Genomic DNA, 19,592 nt, shown 5'->3' with positions numbered 1-19,592 from the left:
GAAGGATAGAGAGCATCACAGAATATTTTTATAGCATGTGCTGCTCAGAGAAGGCAAGGATCCTACATCACTTCTCTTTCCTCACAGCTGACAGAGAAAATTCTAAGCCAGCCAGCCATGAAGATGCCTTTTACTGGGAAAAAATGGCTGTTAACAGATCTTTTCCTTGAGAAATTATCACATAAGGACTTTAGAACTCATTAATAAGCCAGTATGTAATAATAAATAAAATATGAAACATTTGACTTTGATGTTTAGCGTATTTGTCTTTCCTCCATTGGATCAGTTTCAATTTTCACCAGGCAAGTTAGGAGCTGGACAGGAGCCATGGTGCCACACCTAGGGCAGAGCCCCTGAAGTGGAATCAGCCATTTAGCAGCCAGCTACAAGTTACAGGCACACAACAGCATTTCTCTCTTCCAACTGCACACAACTGCACTGCAGAAGGGACTTGGATATATATTATTTTTAATACTGAGCTGCTTAAAAAACAGTAAAAATATATACCAATGACGGCAGGGAATCAATTCACAAGTAAACTGGGTTTTAAGGGAAATGCATCCTTTTTACTTTAAATTAATAAACTGCAGCTATAGTTTATTAAGCCACCACAATATTTCACATTTTCTATTGCCATAATCTTGACTGCTTATAAATTACAGTACTTTTACCTATTCTTTAATCCAGAAACATCATTATTAAAATGTTTGATGGAGGCTGCTGTGCATCTATCATTGCTTGTAAAAGTTAATTAGATTAGATAAAAGAAATAATTAGATTTGCATTTTTATCCTGGTTTTAAACTTCCAAAGAAGATCACAACAGTGTGCCTGTGGGCAATTAAAAACAGCATAGAGCAGTGAAATATAAAGGCAAAAAAAGTCTGTTTTTCTTAGCTAATTCATGATTGAAGATACAATTACAAAATATTTTAAGGGTTTGCTGAAGCTGGGGGCTATTCCTAGACTTCTAAGCTTTGTTTATAACTCTCTCTCTCTCTCTCTTTCAAGGGAGTATCTCATCTGCGTACCCTGCCAATAGAAGTATCAAATTGCTTTCAATGACTTTATTTGGTCCTGAGCAGAGCTTGCTGGAAGGGGATCAGTTTCATGATCAATAACAAAAGAAAAAAAGAAGAGAAAAAAGGTAGAGGAGAATATTCCCTAGTGCTGGAACAGTACAACTGCCATTGGTTTTGCTTGTCAACACTAAATAGAGTTTACAAAGAAAGACAACCTCAGAGAGCATAACAGAGCTGACAATAACTGGATTCCAGCTTGCGCATTTTCAGCAAGCTCTCTGCAAGGAGCTTTAACATGTCTCCAAAAGGCAATAAATGAAAGGTTCAGCTCTTAAAATTAGAGGTCAGTTACATACTTAATGAAAAAGCATATCTTTAAATCTATTTCTACTATTATTATCCTAGCAAAAAATTAATTAACCAGGTCAGGGAGGCTATGAAGGCTAATGTGGAATGTAATTATTCCTGATCTTTAGACATGTACTTCACATAAAGAGATCGTCCTTATTCAGCTCACCAGGTACCTCAATTGTCAGTAGTTAATCATGGATAAGAAGAGAGACTCATTGGTTCAGTCTCTTAAGTTTTACTTATGATTCAAATTATTTCTATTCAAAGACAGTTTAAATAGTTGTAATTTTATGTTACTATTCTTTTGTCTGTTTACTATCACAGTAATCACATTGACTCTATTTAAGGGAAACAGAAAATGTAAGAACATTTATAGAAAAGTAGAACAGCACAAATGTATAGATTAAAACTAGAAAAAATACTATTAGGAATAGCTTCTAGTGGCTGAATGAAAACAGAATACTTATGAGAGCAGAGGAAACCAGTTTCTCTATGCAATGGAAATTGTACTGATTCAAACAGAAGACAAAATGCTCTGCAATGGCATTGAGCACAGTAAAGAGGAATAAGATGAAGGGAAATGGACAGAAGCAGCTTGGATCATCTTTCACAGTTATCCTCATGACAGATTCTGCAGAAAATCTCAACCATCACTGTCCCTTTTAAAGATCAAATTTAGGACTTGCTCTAATAAAACCTAGCCACAAGGAGGAAAGCTCTAAAAACTTTCATCCCTTAAATCCACACATACACCCCCATTCTCAGAGGGAAATCCTGGAGCATCAGTGGGATTCACCTCTTTTCCTCAGATGGGCATGGTGGGACTCAGAAGTCCCCAGGCCTCATTCTGAAAGGACTGAATTCTCATAATGAGGCAGAGAATTCACAGGGATTTCAGGACCCCTGGTTTGGAAACATTTAAGAAATGCATGTCTTCCCTTTTTCCAATCTATTTTTCATGATGTACAACCAAATTCCTCCTTTAACCAGCTTTTTCACTTATTCCTAAAGATTTTCACTTTCGTAGCACAGACTAAGAGATGTTCTTGAATTAGACCAATTATATTCCCTCTACTTCAGAATGAATATTTTTTATTAAACAATCAAATGAAAAACCATATATTTTACAAAAATCTTAATCAACCTGGAGACTGGTCTGTGAGCTCTTATTTGCCCCACGTTATTTTCTCAACTTTAATTTGCACTGAAATCAGTGATTTCTCTGCACAGCTCTGTGGAATGAAGAACTTAATTTCGCATACTAGATCTCTGTGGACTCCTCTGTAGAAGAGTGTTTATGAACATTATGAACATTTGAGCTGAAAAGTAATAATACACTGCATTTATTTGAAAATTTGCATTTAAGATTCTCAAAACATTACATTTAAATTGAGGAAAAGGATGTGATTTGCCAAATTTCTGATAATCAGAGATAGGATGGAGGAGAAGTCCAGATTCCCACTCCTTTTAGCCAACAAAACTGCTTTCCCCAGCACATAGACCCTGATAGAAACATTAGCTTCACGTAGAAAACATGAGATGATTATGCAGAACATTTCATGACCTCTGTACTCTTGAAATACCTACCTTTTTTCCATACACTAAGCCTAGATAAAGTGCTCTTTGCTCATAGATTATTGACAAAGTTTTGGATGTATAACAAGCCTGCAGTAAGTTGCTCCAATAAGTGTTCTCAAAACAAAAACAAAAAAACCAAACAACCCTTTCACCAACTAAATGAAACAAGGTGTTGAAATTATTACATAAACAGATAATATGCAGCACAATATAAATAATAAATACAAAGTAATGCAAATTCTCAGTATATTTACCCAGTAGTTGTCCAGAGGAGGTGTGCATTATTTAATATAAATCATTTTAAATTTTGTATGTGGCTGACATATTATAAGCCCCTCCTAGAGCAATTTCTAATTGCTTAAATGGTTAAACTGGGTGCACTTATTCACAGATTCTCTTGTTCAAGAATTAACTCTGCACCTCAGGAGGGGACAGTTGCCACACTGTGTGTCTCACACTGAAAACATCACATCAGCAGTGCCCCTCTCCTGCATCCAGGAGAACAAGCTGTGCTTGCCTCGAGTAGCTGTGCCATGAATAGGCCCCTGACCAGATGGAACTGGCACCTGTGCTGCTCACATTTTGTAATCTCTTCAAAAGGGGAGTGGCAGGGAAGGGTGCTACTCTTTTTCCCACGCATACGAAGTACAGATAAGAGCCCACACCATTCTCTGTAGGTAATCACTGTTTCCTGAAAATTGTTGCTCAAGAGTGTCTTTGAACAAACCTTCTAAACAAAATCAAGTTACTGGGGACAGAGCTGTAAATTCTACCAGGCTCAAAAACTAAACTGGGAATGTAAACATTTAATAGAAATTTTGTTTTCCCTTCAAGACATAGAGAGCAAAATTCACCTCATCTCAATCAGATCTCTACACTAAAGGCATTGGCACATATATCCTTCTAAGTTAATGGAGAGAAACAGCCATTTCAGGGAACAATTTATCTGATAAATTTAAATATCTACTTTAGGACAAGACAAATTGTATCCTGAAACTATTCACTTTGTTTCTCACTGCTCACTACAAGAACAATCTGGATAATTAATTGAGATAGAATCTGTACTGCAGTTACCTATTTTTGATACGATGAATTCCACCCAGAGTCACCAGCCTGACTTCAGTACTGGTACCAAAGTTTCTTGGGAAGATGGTGGCAGAGGATCTGGGAGAACCAGCACAGCACTATTTCTGTCACCTGCCTCCTGTTCTGCCTCCATCCCAGCTCTAGCCCTTAAGGAACTACACATCTCAAACTGTGACAGTCATAACCAATTCTACAGCAGCTAAAGGCAACTTAGCAACTTCTCTCTCAAGCAACTTCTGGCTGCCAAACCTGCCATAGAATTAAGACAGAACAAATAAACAAAGCAGGACCACTTGGCTCACAAGCAAATGGACTATGTGAGCTGGTTTTTAGCCTAGAAGACAATCTCCCAGGGAACTTTTAGTAATCGAAATAATAAGACCATTGGGTGTTTGACTTGGCATCTGCTCAGTTTGCTTAGCGCTTCTTACCGGAGCATCCCTTGGGCCATGAGATGCCCACTACCAATCTGGCTGACCAGATGGGAGAAGAAACAATCCTCACTGCCCCAACACACTGATAAGACTCAGGTAAATGTAAAAATCATAAAACAATAAAGAGGCCAAACCACTGAGGAGTTATGGCATAAGAGCTCTTGGTAAGAATTTGGAAGCAAATACAGGGAAGAGTCACCAAGAAATAGTTTAGCTCAGAATAACCATTGTAACACTTATTTGCATATACATCTAGGAAAGGATGGGAAAGAAAACTTGTGGAGGGTTCAGTACTATGTAAGAGGAAAGATGGACGTGAATGAGAAAATGAATCTTCAGTCTACTCTAGAATGAATTCTAAGACCACATTTCCCTGGAGATAGTGGAAGGGTAAAGCTACTGGAAAGTATTAACTAAAGTGACACATAAAGTACCTTTTAGCTTTTTACTACAGAGCAGGTATCCCAGCCAAACATACCTACAATTCTTCAAACAGAAACAAAAAACCTAGTCATAATTTCTGTTTCCTAATTTTTAAAGGAATTTTAAAAATTAGAAATTTCTCATACAGATAACACTTTTGTTTTGTAGACTTAGCTAGGTGTCAGTCTTAGCTTTTATGCTGACCTTTCTATATTATTCTTTACTGAAGCCAGACTTGCAAATAACACTTAGAAACGATGGTGTATTTTTTCCTTACACTATTCTTAATATCTCTTTCATCCTTGATGTACACCTAATATGAACACACTGTCTCCTAATAGGCAGCAACAATAATAGTGCTTTATAATTCAATTGTGTCTCCCATACGAGGTATGAACACATCTATATTTGTTAAATAAGCCCCTTAGAAGTGTAACTGAAACTGCATTACAACATTTTCAAAGGTATTTACAAGCATTCCTTTGGGATGAGGGAAAGAAAAACTTCAGTTTTGGCATCTAGTAACATAGCAATCAGTTAATTAAGAAAAAGAAATGGATAGCCCAAGCTTATAAGAAATGATTGGCAGCAAAATCACCTGTCAGACCAAATTGAAATATTTCAATCAGTGAACAGGCCCATGGAAATGCTTTCAAACTGGGAAGCAGAGAAGGTAACACAGTCACATGCCAACAATGCCTCTATATCCATGTCACTCCCAACCCACGTACACTTGAACAAAATTAAACCATGTTCTGAGTACAAGTACAGATAATTAAATATCTCCAGAATACTTCCAGATCCACGAGGGTATAATTACTCCAAAGGCACCTGGAACGCATATACCTGTGGGTCTTTGTACATGAGCAGACTGGTGCTAAGGGCTTAATACTGCTTCAACACAGAATTCCTCCAACAATAACTGAGACTTTGTTTTTACTTCACACAATGCAAATCAAACTGATTGCAGATTTCGGAACAATGACAAGATGGTGAAATTTAAAAATACTTCATAACTTTCAGGACAAAACTTTGCCTATTAAAGGTCTTTGCACCTTTGCACAAAAAAAGATGTCTGACAATAATTTTCTGGGACACAAGGAACTCCCATAAAGAGCATCTTTACTGAGGCTTGTTAGTAAAGCATGTGGCTGCTTTTTTTCAGACTTTTCCCTCTCCATAAATGGAACTTAAGTATAATCAGAAGAGAGCAATAAAACACACTGACCTGAATTTGCTGCTGCAGTAGATTGATTTTGTGCTGCTGTTGCAGAAGTTGCTGCTGTTGTCTTGCAATCTATTAGAAATAAAATTTCCATTAAATTAAAACAGCAATATTGAAATTTCAATACTATTGACCAAAAAACATAATATTTGTTATTCTTTATTAATATTAGGCATACTAATTTTTTTAAATGGGGCATCTTTTAGAGGTAAATTTAAATGCAACATAAAAATCTACTTAGCAAGTAAGAAATATGTATTTTAAGCAGTGAGACCTTAGCTCTGAAAAGCACAGAAACATAGGTTTATTTGTGTGCATATGAATAATCTCATCACTATTCAACAAAGCATGCAAGCCTGTGGTGATCTTTAACTGTAATGCATTACTGTTAGCTATAAGAGGAATGAAACACATGCTTAAAATTAAGTGCTTTTCTGAATGGGGATGGGATTACGCAGGTGCTTAAGGTTAAACATACATTTTCCTGCTTTGCTGAACTGGAGCCTTAGCTGGTGTTTGTAGATGTTTTACTATTCAGCATGAGCTCCTAGGGTAAGCTTCTGTGACTTCCTTCACAATGAGCAGCACATTACTTCTCTTTCAAATCTCAAAAACCATCCTTGGAGCTACTTAGCGAAGCAGAGCCTTATTCTGTGTAAAAGCAGTACCTGGTGCTCAGCAACTCATCCTCCACACAACCCTATGAAATATGTAGATATTCTTATCCTCATTTACTAGATTCATTAGGGGATCTGGAGGATAAAGGTTGACTCTATCCCTTCTCTAACACAGACGGAGACAAGCAAATGTTCAGGGTGGAGAACACTAAGAGACTGGTGAGAATTTGCTACAGATACTCCATCTACCTCCCTGATTCCCACAAAATCAGCATACTGGAGTAGAAAGGAAATAGGACCCTGCCCTCAGACCAGAGAGCTGCTCCCTGCAATGGGTGATGTGGAAGGCAGCCACAAAGGAGAAGCCACAGGGAGCTGAGGGAACAACTGGACTTCTGCTTTAGGAGAGCAACTGTGCAGCAGGCTGAAATTAGAAGATTTGTGTTTCCTGGAAATCCCAGCCTCAGCACTTCTGTTACCTTCATTTCTTGAGTATAATTTCCCTTCCTGTAAATATTTATCTAGAACAGAAGAATCATATAAAACAGCAAGAAGCTGGTGACCAAAAGGTATTTTGTTTCTCTGTTTCTCTTTTTGTAAAATCCACTGTTTCTCTTTTTGTAAAAACCCTCTTGAGCTCCTTTCCTAACATCTTCTGAGCACACTCACTCTGTTATAAACAGAGAAAGCAAAGTAAAATGTTTTTATGACAAAAAAATGACAGGAATGTATCAAGGTTGGTTTGGAAATAAACAATCACATAGTTTTAGTGAAAACTGTTCAGATTAACTCATAAGGAATTTGCAGTCACATATTAACAGCTTGTAATTGTGCATACACGGAGACCAAGGCTGTCATTCCCTTAATCTCTCACTGTCACATGGAAATAACTCAGTAAGTTTTTTCAGTTAAAATTCACTTTTGTAAGATAAATCAACACAAAATTCATGTGTATTTCAAGGCTTGTACATGGCCTCAAGGAGGCAAATTAAGGTCTAGATGATTCTGGGGCTGGGTGAAGGCAAAGGGTCACAAGAACATGGAGTCAAGCAGCTCTCACAGATCACAACACCGATGTTTGTAACAGAGCTCAAACTCCTTTCAGGAGACTGGTGTTCAAACAGATCTGGATGAACCTCCCAGGCAAGTCAATAAAATACAGTGAGTGAGGACTGAATGAGCAGACCCTTATGTGTGAGTGAAAAAGGGAATCAAAGAGAGCTGGCAGTTCATGTGCCCAGGTAGGCATGGGGCAGGTCCTAGAAGCTCAGGTAGCTGTTGTCAGCACAGTGACCAGCAGTGGTGCCTGTGCTTGGTGAAACAACCCTAATGGGGATGGTGCTACATGGAATATTTAAAACCTCTGTGAGACCTGGAGTTACCACTTTTAATGAGTTAACACACCAATTGTGTGACTCCATCTTATAAGTGCAGTGCTTGTAACTAAAGATAAGGTCTGTCAGGGTTATGTCCACATTACCCCTGCTGCTAAAGTCTAAGCAAAGGTAAAAGATGGTTACAGTATGCAGGTTCACAGTGAAAAGATACAGACCATGGAGCTGCATTGTGGGCCACTCTCTCTCAGTGCTGTATCATTTTTTTCACAGGTACACACTACCTTACATCCAGTATTGTTTGGAGCTGCTGATGACCTGGCTGCACCTTAACACAGTAAACCATAGCCAAGAGAAGGAGGAGGCTTTTGTTTACATGTGCAAAGGAACAGATCTGCCAGGGTTCTGGCTGCTTGTGAACAGCTTTTTGTACCTGCATGCACAATGTAGCACCATTTGAATAGGCATTTCCTGATGAAAACAAGAAATATACCATGGAGCATCTAATCTCCAAGGTTCCTCTTTGCTGGAGCAGTTTTGTGATAGAAAATGTACCCAAGACCCTGCAATGCAATTACCATAGCATCGTCTTGATGTATATAGGCTTGACACAGTAAAGTAGGGTACACAAGCACCATGTGGCTCAAATTCTGAATTTTATTTGCCTATTGGTTGAGCTACATGCTCGCTTCATTGAGCATGACAACCTAGTTTTAAGTGTCATTTAATTTTCATTTTGAAATATAATTACAAAGTGTTCACTGTAAGATATCACTCGTCTGCAAATGTGTCAAGATTAATTTGTGCTAGCTTATTCACAAGTGTCAATAGTTAATTACTGTGTCATCTCTAGATGGCTAAATGACATTCTAACTTCTGATTTTTTACAGTGTTCCTTTATGTTATTTTCCATTAGGGGATGAGTCCATATTCCTACATGTGGGCAAATAACCAAGCACATAAAATACCAGACGTCACAACTCATTAAAATCAACAGAGCATACATTGCTGTATATAACCTATAAAATATATTTAACTGAAAAGATAATTCTAGTAATAATGTCAGATTCTTAAAAACCACACATTAATTTGGATCTGTCGGATCTAATGCCTAGGGGACTAGTGCATGGGATCATTGTTGTTGCACGTTTGTTCAGTGAGAAGAGGACAGCTTGCTGGACAACTGCATCTTTAAACCAAACAAATAATCAAGGAAAAAAATCAAAAAACCAAAAAGACAAAACAAGAAAATACAAATTGTTCACAACCTGAACAAACAAATCAAACCTTACTTGTGCAAGGTATTTGAAGGTTTGAGTATGCTTAAGGGTTTTTGTTTCATTATTTTCTTGCCAAAAAGAAAAAGTGTTAAATAATGGTTATAGTCTGGCTTGTTCGTAACTCTCAAAATTGCATCTCAGTGCAAGGAGATCTGTGAAATCTATGATCCACTCCTCCCTTTTTTTTTCAGGTCCTATAATATTTCCTCTTTCTGAAAAAATGTGCAACTTCTGCAGATATTTGAGCTCTTTTAACAAAAAAAAAAAACAAACAAAAAAAAAAAAACAAAAACAAAAACAAAAAAAAAAAAAACACAAAAGGAAACAACAGCAGGCAGAACCAAGTTTGTGACAAGCATTCTGTGTGAACCATTTTCACAGTTTTCTTTCTTGGAGCCTCACCTGCTCTTGCTGTTGGCGAGCAAGGTCCATTTGCTGCCGTTGTTTTTCAATTTGTGAGGCTGCCAGCTTTTTCTGTTCATCATGGGCAGCCAGGAGCTGCTCCCGTAAGCTGATCAGCTGGGTGATCATCGTAGAGAGCTGTCGCTCTTTTTCTGCCAGGCTTTCTGGTGTACCTAAACATGGGGGAAATATGTACTGTAAATATGAGGTAGACAATAGTTACAAAGCAATATTTACCCCCTACAAAAAATGGCTGCATCACCAATGTGGGCTTTTTCAAACAGCAGCTTGGATATATTTTCTACTAACAAATCTCAAAAGAATGTAATACATAGATTTGCTGTGCTCTAAGCAGGGGAGGATGTAACAGAAATGGGAGCAGAAAAGATAGAATATTTCCTTTTTTTCTGGCAGGGATTTATTCTGTATGAATCCCTGTACCTTCTCCATCTAAATCTGCCCACTGTGATAAATACATTCATAGTTTATCAGACATAATTTTACCTCAGTTTATATATTTTCTCATTTTTTCACTCCAAATATGTACAAATGCGTAAAAAGAATTTAAAAGATGCTGTTTGGTGGAAGAAGCAGCTTAAGAATTTATTGATCATTTCTCCAAAATACCCATATATCTGGTAGGTCATTTAGGTAAATGTAAGCTATGGTTGTGGAATGTGTATTAAAAATGAGCTTTACTTGTCCCCAAGAGAAATGGCTAACCTGAGAAAATAGCTTAAGAATTTTCATTTAACTTTCAAAGTTTACTCTACAGAGAGCACTTAATTAATATGAAACTACGGTACATTTATTCTTTGCACTAATGATGCCTAATGGTCTGTTTATGGGTAAATTGCATGGGTCTCATAAGTGGAGAGTACAGGGTCTTTTTCCAAATCAATCTGAAAATATCCCACCTTATATAGGAACACATTACCCTGTCAGAAACAGCAATGCCAGTTCCTATATTTGAGCCATACAATACATTTCCTTTTGTAAGTACCTCAGAATCATAGGTCTATAAGAGATCATATAAATACATCAAGGTAGAAGTCCAAGAATATTGGAAGATAATCTGAAAGATGTTTAGAGCTGGAAGTGGGATAAATCAAGCAATTTAATGTTGTAAAGTAGAGCTGAAAATCAGAGAAGAAGAAAACCAAATCAAGAATTATTCAGGTGTGTAGTCTGCCACAATGATATGAAAAGTGGCACAAAAGAGAATATTCAGAAAATTCCTTTCCTCTGTTCACAATAGAGGACTGTGATAAAGAAGTCACTGGACTTTTGAAGAAGAAGAAGAAAAGATGTGAGCAACAGGACCTGTGAGGGAATGGGAAAATATCACAAAATTATTACTCCCGCTTCTTCCCAGGAATAAGAAGGATGTCTTCTAAAGAAGAGAAGAAAAAAAGAGGTTGACTGGTTTCATAAGGAGAAGGAAGACAAAACAGGCGCCTGCCTGGTGACAAACCAAGAAGGTGACAAACCCAAGATTATCCACTACTTACACTGTGGGGCCAGTATGATTCCTACACAGAATTTCATTTGCAAAAGCAGCTTTAAAGAAAACTTCTATCTGAAATTGCTTTGCATGGAAAAAAGGAAACTGCCTGGCTTAAGACATTCACTCTAAACAAACTCTGAGAAACAAAGGGTACCTCATTTTCTGTACATTTATTAATTGCATTTAGCAATGCAAAGTACTGAAAAATATTCAATTTCTTATTCACTATTAAGTATCTTAGGTTTAAATGAGTTTCCAAGAACCTGATGTTTCCCTACCCTCTAATACCTAATGTACATCCAGTGTACATGTAACACAGATCTCCAGAAGAAGAAAAATGTGTAAATTCTGTTGTAGTAGAAATTTTAGAAAGGGTTGATAGTGATTTCCTAAGTCAGAAGAGGTATGATGAATGCATGAAGTTGAAACTGAAGGACACTCCTATCCAGACCAACTCATTGCAAAGTCTTGTGATACAAGTGACAATAGCAATAGAAGTGTTCTGTTCAAAAAGCTGTTACAAGTCCAAAACAAATATAAGATAATTTTTGAAAGTAAGCTTAGGCAGGTGTGTGGCCAGGAAAGTACTGCCTTGCCAAGATCCTTTAGCCTGTACTGAGCTCCATGCTGACAGCTGTTCAATTCTCTGCAACTTCAGTACAGACATACCTTAACCCTCTAAACTGTATTATTTGGCCTTGAAGATTTTTCTGTATGGTTCAAAGGTCATTTAGGTGGTTTTGAATTCATTTCCATAGGTAAAAGACACTTCTGCCAAAGAAAAACTCCCTTGCCCATCGTGATGAGAAGAGACCAATCACTCCACCCACCAATTTTAGAAAGCCAGTGGGAAGCAACCTGCTGCCTCAAATGGTACTTATTGTCCTCCACTGCCACCTGGGAAACAACAGCTTGAGACTTTCACATCTGTCAAGCAGCTTTGGCATCATAATGCAAGCCCCTGAGCTTACAGGCATAAAATATTTTACACAGCCAGAGCAGATGTTAATCTCCCACTCCATTTCCATATTATTCTGTATAGCTTGTACTTGCTCCATAACATGAGTAGAAAACCACCACAAAGAGTGCCTGCAAAGGCTACAAAATGTTGTTGTTTTGTTGGGATTTCTTAGAACCATTTGATATAGTTGCCACAAATTTCTAGTCTTTTATTTTTTTCTTTCTTTCATTCCCTGACTTTTTTACAATAGCAGACAGAACTGTTCTTATTCAGGAATCCACAGTAATTGTTTTTCTTTCCTTTTCCCTCCTCCGAGAAACACATCTGAAATAAATGACCCCATTTAAAGTACTCTGCTCTTTAATTTGTACCCTGTTATGTAATCCAGCAACAGAATAGGACTGATTACCACAAAATGTACACTGTGCTCCTGGAAAATCATGAGACCTCCATGAAGCTGCAGGACACCTAACCAAGAACAAGCATAAGATGAGAATGTTGTTGTATGAACAGTGGGGGGGGGGGGGGGGGGTTGGGGGGAGGCATAATTCAATTTTAGAATGGAAAATCCCGACCATTATTTTACACTTTAAATACCAATAAAAAACAACTTGCTTAGAATGCAGACCAGATTGAGCTGATCTGGCTGGGACAAGAGAGGTCATCAGTAGCTGTGTGCCTTCATCATTTGCTTTGCATCCACTTACTGTAGGAAGCAATGAGATTCCTAAACTCATTACCAGTAAATAAACTTCTGCTGCTGACTGAATATATCTATAAATAAAATAAAAATACAGCTATCTGTAAGATGTATTTGCCATAAAAACAGATAAAACAAAAAGCTGAGTAAAAAATGAACAGTAAATATGCCAGCTTACATAAAATATTATATACCACAGCTCTCTCTTTCTTCTAATCCTATTCTTTTACTCCAAAGACAGCAGTGCATTTTTTTCCATGGGGTCTTCCTTATCCCCAAAACACATCTGTCTTGAGTTTCTCTCAGATTTGTCAGGTGGATCAGTGCTCCCCAGGGCCTGCTCCATCTGAAGTATTTTAATTTGACTAAACACCTGATTTATTTTATCTCTCCGATGAGAAAGGCAGTTTGTCTTAATAGAGCCTGTCAGCCCACAGTCCCATTCACAGCAATTTACAGGCAGCCAGGGATGCTGGAAAAGAAGAGTGCTGTGATTCTGCATTTTATTCTCCTCCAGAAAGCACCTAAAAGCAGCTATTCACTGCTACTGCATGTGGCATTTTAGAACTGAATTAGCTTTTTATTCAAGTAACTACACTTGTTGTGAATAGCTTATCTGTAAAATTGCTACATTCACTACTGATTTTATTAACCTTTGGCTCTATCACAAAATGGTTTTCAGTTAGGAAAGACCTTTAAAATTGACAGATTTTTCTTAGGGGCCTTTATTTCAGTGACTACAGATATACTGAATTTGATCCATTGACTCCCTTTACCAGGAGTATTTAAAATTTTGAGTGTTGGTGGGGAACTGATAGTGTTTAAGGACTTCTTTTTAAAATGAAGATGTGTTTCTTCAAAAGTTCAGGAAAAGAAGTTATTATTTCTGATAATACTTTGGGTATATCCCCACCTTCATGATAATCATCTGGTCATAGTAATAATTTAATTTTTCCCTGTGTGCTTATTGTTTTACTCTTTATTTTGTATTTCAGCACAAATTGAGATAAAATATTCAGATTGAAGAGAACTAAGGCATCAAAGAGAACTCTTGACTTTTTGAAGTTCTAGTCATAGGTCAATCTAACGAGGAGACAGAAAATAAAAAGTAGCTATAAATCTGCTGAAAAAGAAAGAAGAGTTCAACTTGTGGTCTAAAATTACATTTAGAAAGAATTCTGCTTCTGGCAAAGCTCTATCTACCAAAACCAATGAGAATACTACGCGATTTCTGGTACATTAAGTAACAGAAAGGCATCATGTATCTTACACTGCATTTAATAAAAATCATAAACCCCATTCTGAATTTTATTTACTTAGATTTCTTTAAGTATTGGAAAAAAAAATGAAAAAAATCAAAAAACTAGTATACTGTAAGTATAGCTATACAATATAATTAAAGATCCTATAAAGTTTCTATATCAACCACTGGTTTACCACCTTCTAATACTCCTGTTACCTTTTCCAACCTATTCAGTCTATATACAAATGTAGCTGCATGTAAGCAAACACTGCAGGCTTCTCAATGTTAAATTTCTTACTGTCCTTGTGGCAAGCTGTCCTGAGGTAGAGGCAGAGTAACAACTGCTGGTAAGGAGAAAAAAAAGAAAAACAGGCATAACAAAAAATAGACTTCTAGGTTTTATGTAGTATAATTTAAACTAATCCCTCTGACACTCAGGAAAAGAAAACAAGGTAAAACCACATATTCAATCAAATGAATAAAAGGCAAAATACTGGAGTCATAAATGAACAAAAATTGTACAGGCATGATCCATAGCTTGCTAAAGTAGGGTTCTTAGCTGTGACACAAAATTACTGTGGGTTCTTGAATGTCTCTTAGTGTCCCAACATGTAGACAAAGTAAAACACTACCAGTCAGAGTTTTTTATGCCTGGTTAGTTAATGTTTCTGAAGTGCTTTGAGATCTTTGCATGGAATCTCTACACAGCTGCAAAGCATTATTGGTTTTGTTGAATTCTGTGATTAGTGTAAAACATGACAAATATCATCCTTGTTTATGCACTGCATCTAAGCTAACTTTTGCTCCATACACTTACAGGAAATACAAATTAATAAATCACAAATTATTACTCCCGTTACGTTTACAGAACAAACACAGAGTGTGACTTCAGTGAAATCAGGAGGCAGTAATGCAAAAAAGAAGTGTGGACTTTGCCAGAAACTAAGTAGGGCTTTAAATCACTGCAGCTTCAAAGTATCATCAGCCAAAACAATTCAACCAACAATCAAAAATTATTTTGAATCAAGCTAAGCAATTTCAGACTTTTTTTTTTCTTAAAATAAAAGCCTTTGTGACTCAATCCCTCTGCTAGATTGGAGGGGATTTTATTATTTTATGGACATTGAAAAGAAAGCAAGAACACAATGCTAGACATAAAAGAAAGTGTATTTGATCTTAGCTTCCCAGAGATAACCTGGTTAAACCGTTCTGTCTAACACTGCAGTCTGCAGCACACATCAGATGGGCTGCGATGTTTCCACTTCACAGGCTCTGTCCAGCATTTAGCATTTACCCTTTCTTGATTGGGTCACCTTCTAAATGCCACAAAATAGGGCAGCAAAAGTCAACAAAAATAAACAGGAAAACCAGAAGAAAGTAACAATATAATGGAAGGGCTTTGGAGATAAAAGTCACTTTGTGAGGGCTGTCTGACTAAGGAGCCCCCTTGCCATTGCAACAGCATCTAATTTGAGTTCTAACTCCAGCAGCAGTTTAAAATCTTCCACTCTAAAGGGCCCCAAGTGTATCATAAAGATAAAGCATTTCAGTAGAAAACAGCCACAAAGACCTCTATTATCTTATCAGTCTTTGGTTACAACAGCTGAACCAATATGACTAAGTTCTGAATGACTTTTTTTTCCCCCCTTCTTTTTATAACACTAGAATACTGAAATTTCTTTATTTCATGATCAGTTAGCAATTGTTGGTGTTCCCATATGCTACTGTCCCGTTCTTAGTCAATAAAAAGTTTTATAAATGCTCCCATTGTGCTTTGTAGCATCCCAGTGCAGAAAGCAGCACAGCAAACACGTCCAGCATGCAAAACACCCCGGATTGCTTCTCTTGGGAAGGTGTAAGATCCCTGCCCTCCCTTATGTCTCAAAATGATTCTGCATTTTCAGCTTTGAGCAAGGAAATTTTGTTACCATATGTCCACAGACAGTAATGGGAATTAATATTAAGAACTACTGAAAATATTCTGTAGAGAAAAGTATGTCAGATTTTGAAAAACAAAAAGAGTTTAAATTATACTTTATGGGGAGGATGAAAATGCTTTACTGATAATTCACAAGTTTCCGTCTAATTCCATATATACTAAAACTCACACATTGCAACAATTTCTTAGGTGAGAACAATTTGAAACTCATATGATTTGCAAAACAGCAGACTTTTAAAACAATCCTATACTTATCATAGTTTCTTAGATTAGCCAAAAAACAGACAAATAGCTGAGTGAACATAAAACCAACTCAGCGAGGCCATGCTGACCCTTCACTGTCACACATCACTGTGCCCACAGACAGGTGAGAAGGGCAAGGACAGGGCCCCACAAGAACCTCCCTGGCTTTGGATGAGCTGAGCTCACAGCCAGCGCTGGGCTCCTGCACCCATTGCCCTTGAGCTGGGCTCATCCCAAGGCTTTTATCCAGTCCACAACCCCAAATCTCTGCCTGACACTGAGCTGGGCACAGGTGCCCTCACAGGCACCTCGGAACATTCACGTTCAACTGAGCCCTATCCAACCACCTAAAGCTTCCTGCTCTGTTGTTCTTTCCCTCCTCAAAAGAATTTGATGGATTTAGTCCTTCTTCAAACGTCACAGAACCATTTATTCTGCATTAAGAACAAGTCACAAGAATGTCTATAGTAATCCAGCTGAATATTTCCCCTAAAGATTTGCCATCAGCTGAGGCAGGCTTACCTGCTATAGTATGTCCAGCAAATCTTGTACTTTAGCTTTGCTCCTTCAAATAACTTTTTTTTCCTCACACATTCACTGGACTTTTTCCTCTTGCACAGTTTCTTAGCAATTCTCAAGTGTTTCCTGAGCAATATCTTATATTCAGAGGTTTTCTTCCTTGACTGCTTTTCACAGCAGTACCAATCAAAGTAAACCAATAAATTCAAAATAAAAATACTGCAGTGACTGGACCAATAGAAACTCCCAAGTTTCTCTCAAACAGCCCCATAGCTGTCAAAGCAAGGTGCCAGGCAAAGCTTGGGACTAAGTTCCTGCTCAGCTCATGGATCAGCACAATGAAACTTTGCACCATTTTTAGCAGTGTGGTGGATCTACAGTTGAGTCCTAAAATGTAATCCATGTCAGGAATGCAGGAACGAATGTGATGTTAGCCAGAGCTTCGACCTCCCCCTCCTCCAAACCAGTGCCCAGCAAAAAGCAGAATTCCAACAAATCTCTCAGACTCCCTACTTCCTTTCACACACATGAAAAGAAGAACTCTGTCTGTTATAAGCCTTAGAGGACTTTAAATATGTTTAGAGCTTTTGTTACTATCTCACAGATACAATTTTATTTTACTATTGTCTTCTATTTTAGAAAATAAATTAAAAATATAAATTAAATCCACTTTGGCTCATTTCTTAGAATTTCTCTCAAATCTAGAAGAAATTGTAAATTTACACTCTAAATGATATTAAAAGATATAACACACTAAGTGTTAATTCATACATGTGGACACAGAGGGAAGATAACGAGCTTTTGAATATATTATTTATAGGGTTTTTCAGCAGCAAGTAGAGAGTTGGTTGTAAATGGTTTATTGCTTTCAGTAGGTTTAGAAAAGCTTCATATATACTCAATATGAACTGTTCAGAGTCTATATAGGAAAAATGTCGTATTGCTGGATATAAACAGAGAAATACATATTATACATTTCAACTAAAAACTCATAGCCAACCTGTTCCTTTTGAGTTAGAATATAATGATATAGCAAAGGCCACAGGCTGTGAGCAATCTGTGATACAAACACTAAAATATGACATAAAGACAAAAATGAGTAATTTTGTTTTGTTAACTGAGTAGACTGCAACCCCGGGCATAGCATATCAAAATAAAATTAACGTGGTGGTGTTATACAGAGAGCAAAATTCACATTATTACTATTATTATAGATTCTAATACTTGATTCCAATGCTTTGAAAGTAAAAAAAAAAAAAAAATACAAATGAAAGTAATGATAGCCCATCCATTTAAGGCTTTCATTCAGGACTTGAGAGCTGAAAAAATATCCTGACCTTCAGTTTCAGATTTTTTCATTTAAATACAGATGACAGTACTTCCCTAGATCATGAAGGGAGGAGAAGGTTATGCTGAGGATAGCAACAGTAAAGATTACAAACTATATTTGTGGGCAATATAACAGACAGAAATAGTATATTAAAAAAAAAAAAAAAGAAAAAAAAACCCAAGATAAAAGAGGTATTGAAAGTGAAATGACAAAAAAAACCCAACAAACAAACAAAATCTAACCATCATTTACTTATACACCAGTTCCTCTTCTGTAGAAGAATCTACACTGAGATATCAGGAGCTGTGCTAATAAGAATAGCAGAAACACTCAAATGTCATAGTGGGAATAAACTTTCAGCATCAGAACCATCTCTGTGCAAACATCCCAAGTGGATGATGTTTTCCAGCTTTTCTTGTGAACATTAATATTGTAAGTGAAAAAAGCACAAGATTGGTTTTGTTTTCCCTATCAGAACACACATTAAGCATAAGCAAAACTAGCAGATCAAAATAATGTCTTCCTCCAGAAGACCAGAGTCATAAACATGGTATAAAAGTTAAATCCTTTAATTTTCTCATTTGCAAGAGCTGTAAAACTAACTTCAACCCAATAGTCCTACAACGTCAGGACTTTGTCACGTAGCAAAACAGGGGAAGTCTCATGGAGAAATGGAGATATCTGAAGCTTTTCCTTCTGATAATGGGTCACAAATATTAAATATCAGGAAAATCAAGTCCCACAGTAATTATGATGGTTGTTGCTTCTTCATTACACTGGAATTATCAATTCATCAGGTCTAATTCTCTCTTGTAGATTATCTACACATACATGTAGATCAAAACCTTCAGTAGAAACACCCTCCCTGTATTTACAATAGCATGAGAGCTGATCCCCATGCTCCCACAAACACTAAGTGAAGCCAGTTGTTCACCTTCACTATTATCTTATCTCTGAAACTGACCCAAAACACTTTCATCAACTTTGCCTAAATTTTGTAATTATAGAAGGACAAATAGCAGACTTGACAAATAGAAGTAAAAAAAAAAACAACTCACCTCAGTTTCTAGAAAAGTCACTGTATTAGACATGTAGAGACATTAGTAAACTCTCAGGTTTAGGTCTGAGACTGCTTTTTCCTGACAGCATCATTTGGCATAAAAAACTGTGTACTTACGGTTAGACATTTTGAATGCACTTTCTTATTAAACTCTCTCGATGAGATGTTTATAGTTTAATGTGAAGCTACAGATGTAAAACTGAGAATGAAAAGCTTACACAGAGAAATACTGCCCAACCTTTTACAACAGCTTCCAAGGAATTCCAACACAACAGCATTTTTTCCTAAATATAATTTTGTTTTCTGGATAATTTTTTTCCATTTTTATTTTTCTCTTCT

The 19,592-nt window shown here is 37.0% G+C and overlaps 1 protein-coding gene across 11 annotated transcripts in view; it reads right to left on the bottom strand.

Moving 5' to 3' along the window:
* The window catches only part of SOX6 (SRY-box transcription factor 6), a 369,801-nt gene that overhangs the window by 137,163 nt on the left and 213,046 nt on the right, over positions 1-19,592 (bottom strand). For all 11 annotated transcript variants that reach the window (XM_053979406.1, XM_053979405.1, XM_053979401.1 and 8 more), the window contains 2 exons: positions 9,752-9,924; positions 6,122-6,190 (listed from right to left, as the gene is read on the bottom strand). In XM_053979406.1, coding sequence (XP_053835381.1) covers positions 6,122-6,190; positions 9,752-9,924 — 242 coding nt within the window. The remainder of the gene's footprint in view (positions 1-6,121; positions 6,191-9,751; positions 9,925-19,592) is intronic.

Source organism: Vidua macroura, chromosome 6 (genome assembly GCF_024509145.1).
Source record: "Vidua macroura isolate BioBank_ID:100142 chromosome 6, ASM2450914v1, whole genome shotgun sequence".
NCBI lineage: Eukaryota > Metazoa > Chordata > Aves > Passeriformes > Viduidae > Vidua > Vidua macroura.
Note: the sequence above shows the minus strand (reverse complement) of the source record. Positions and strands in the feature narration are given on the sequence as shown.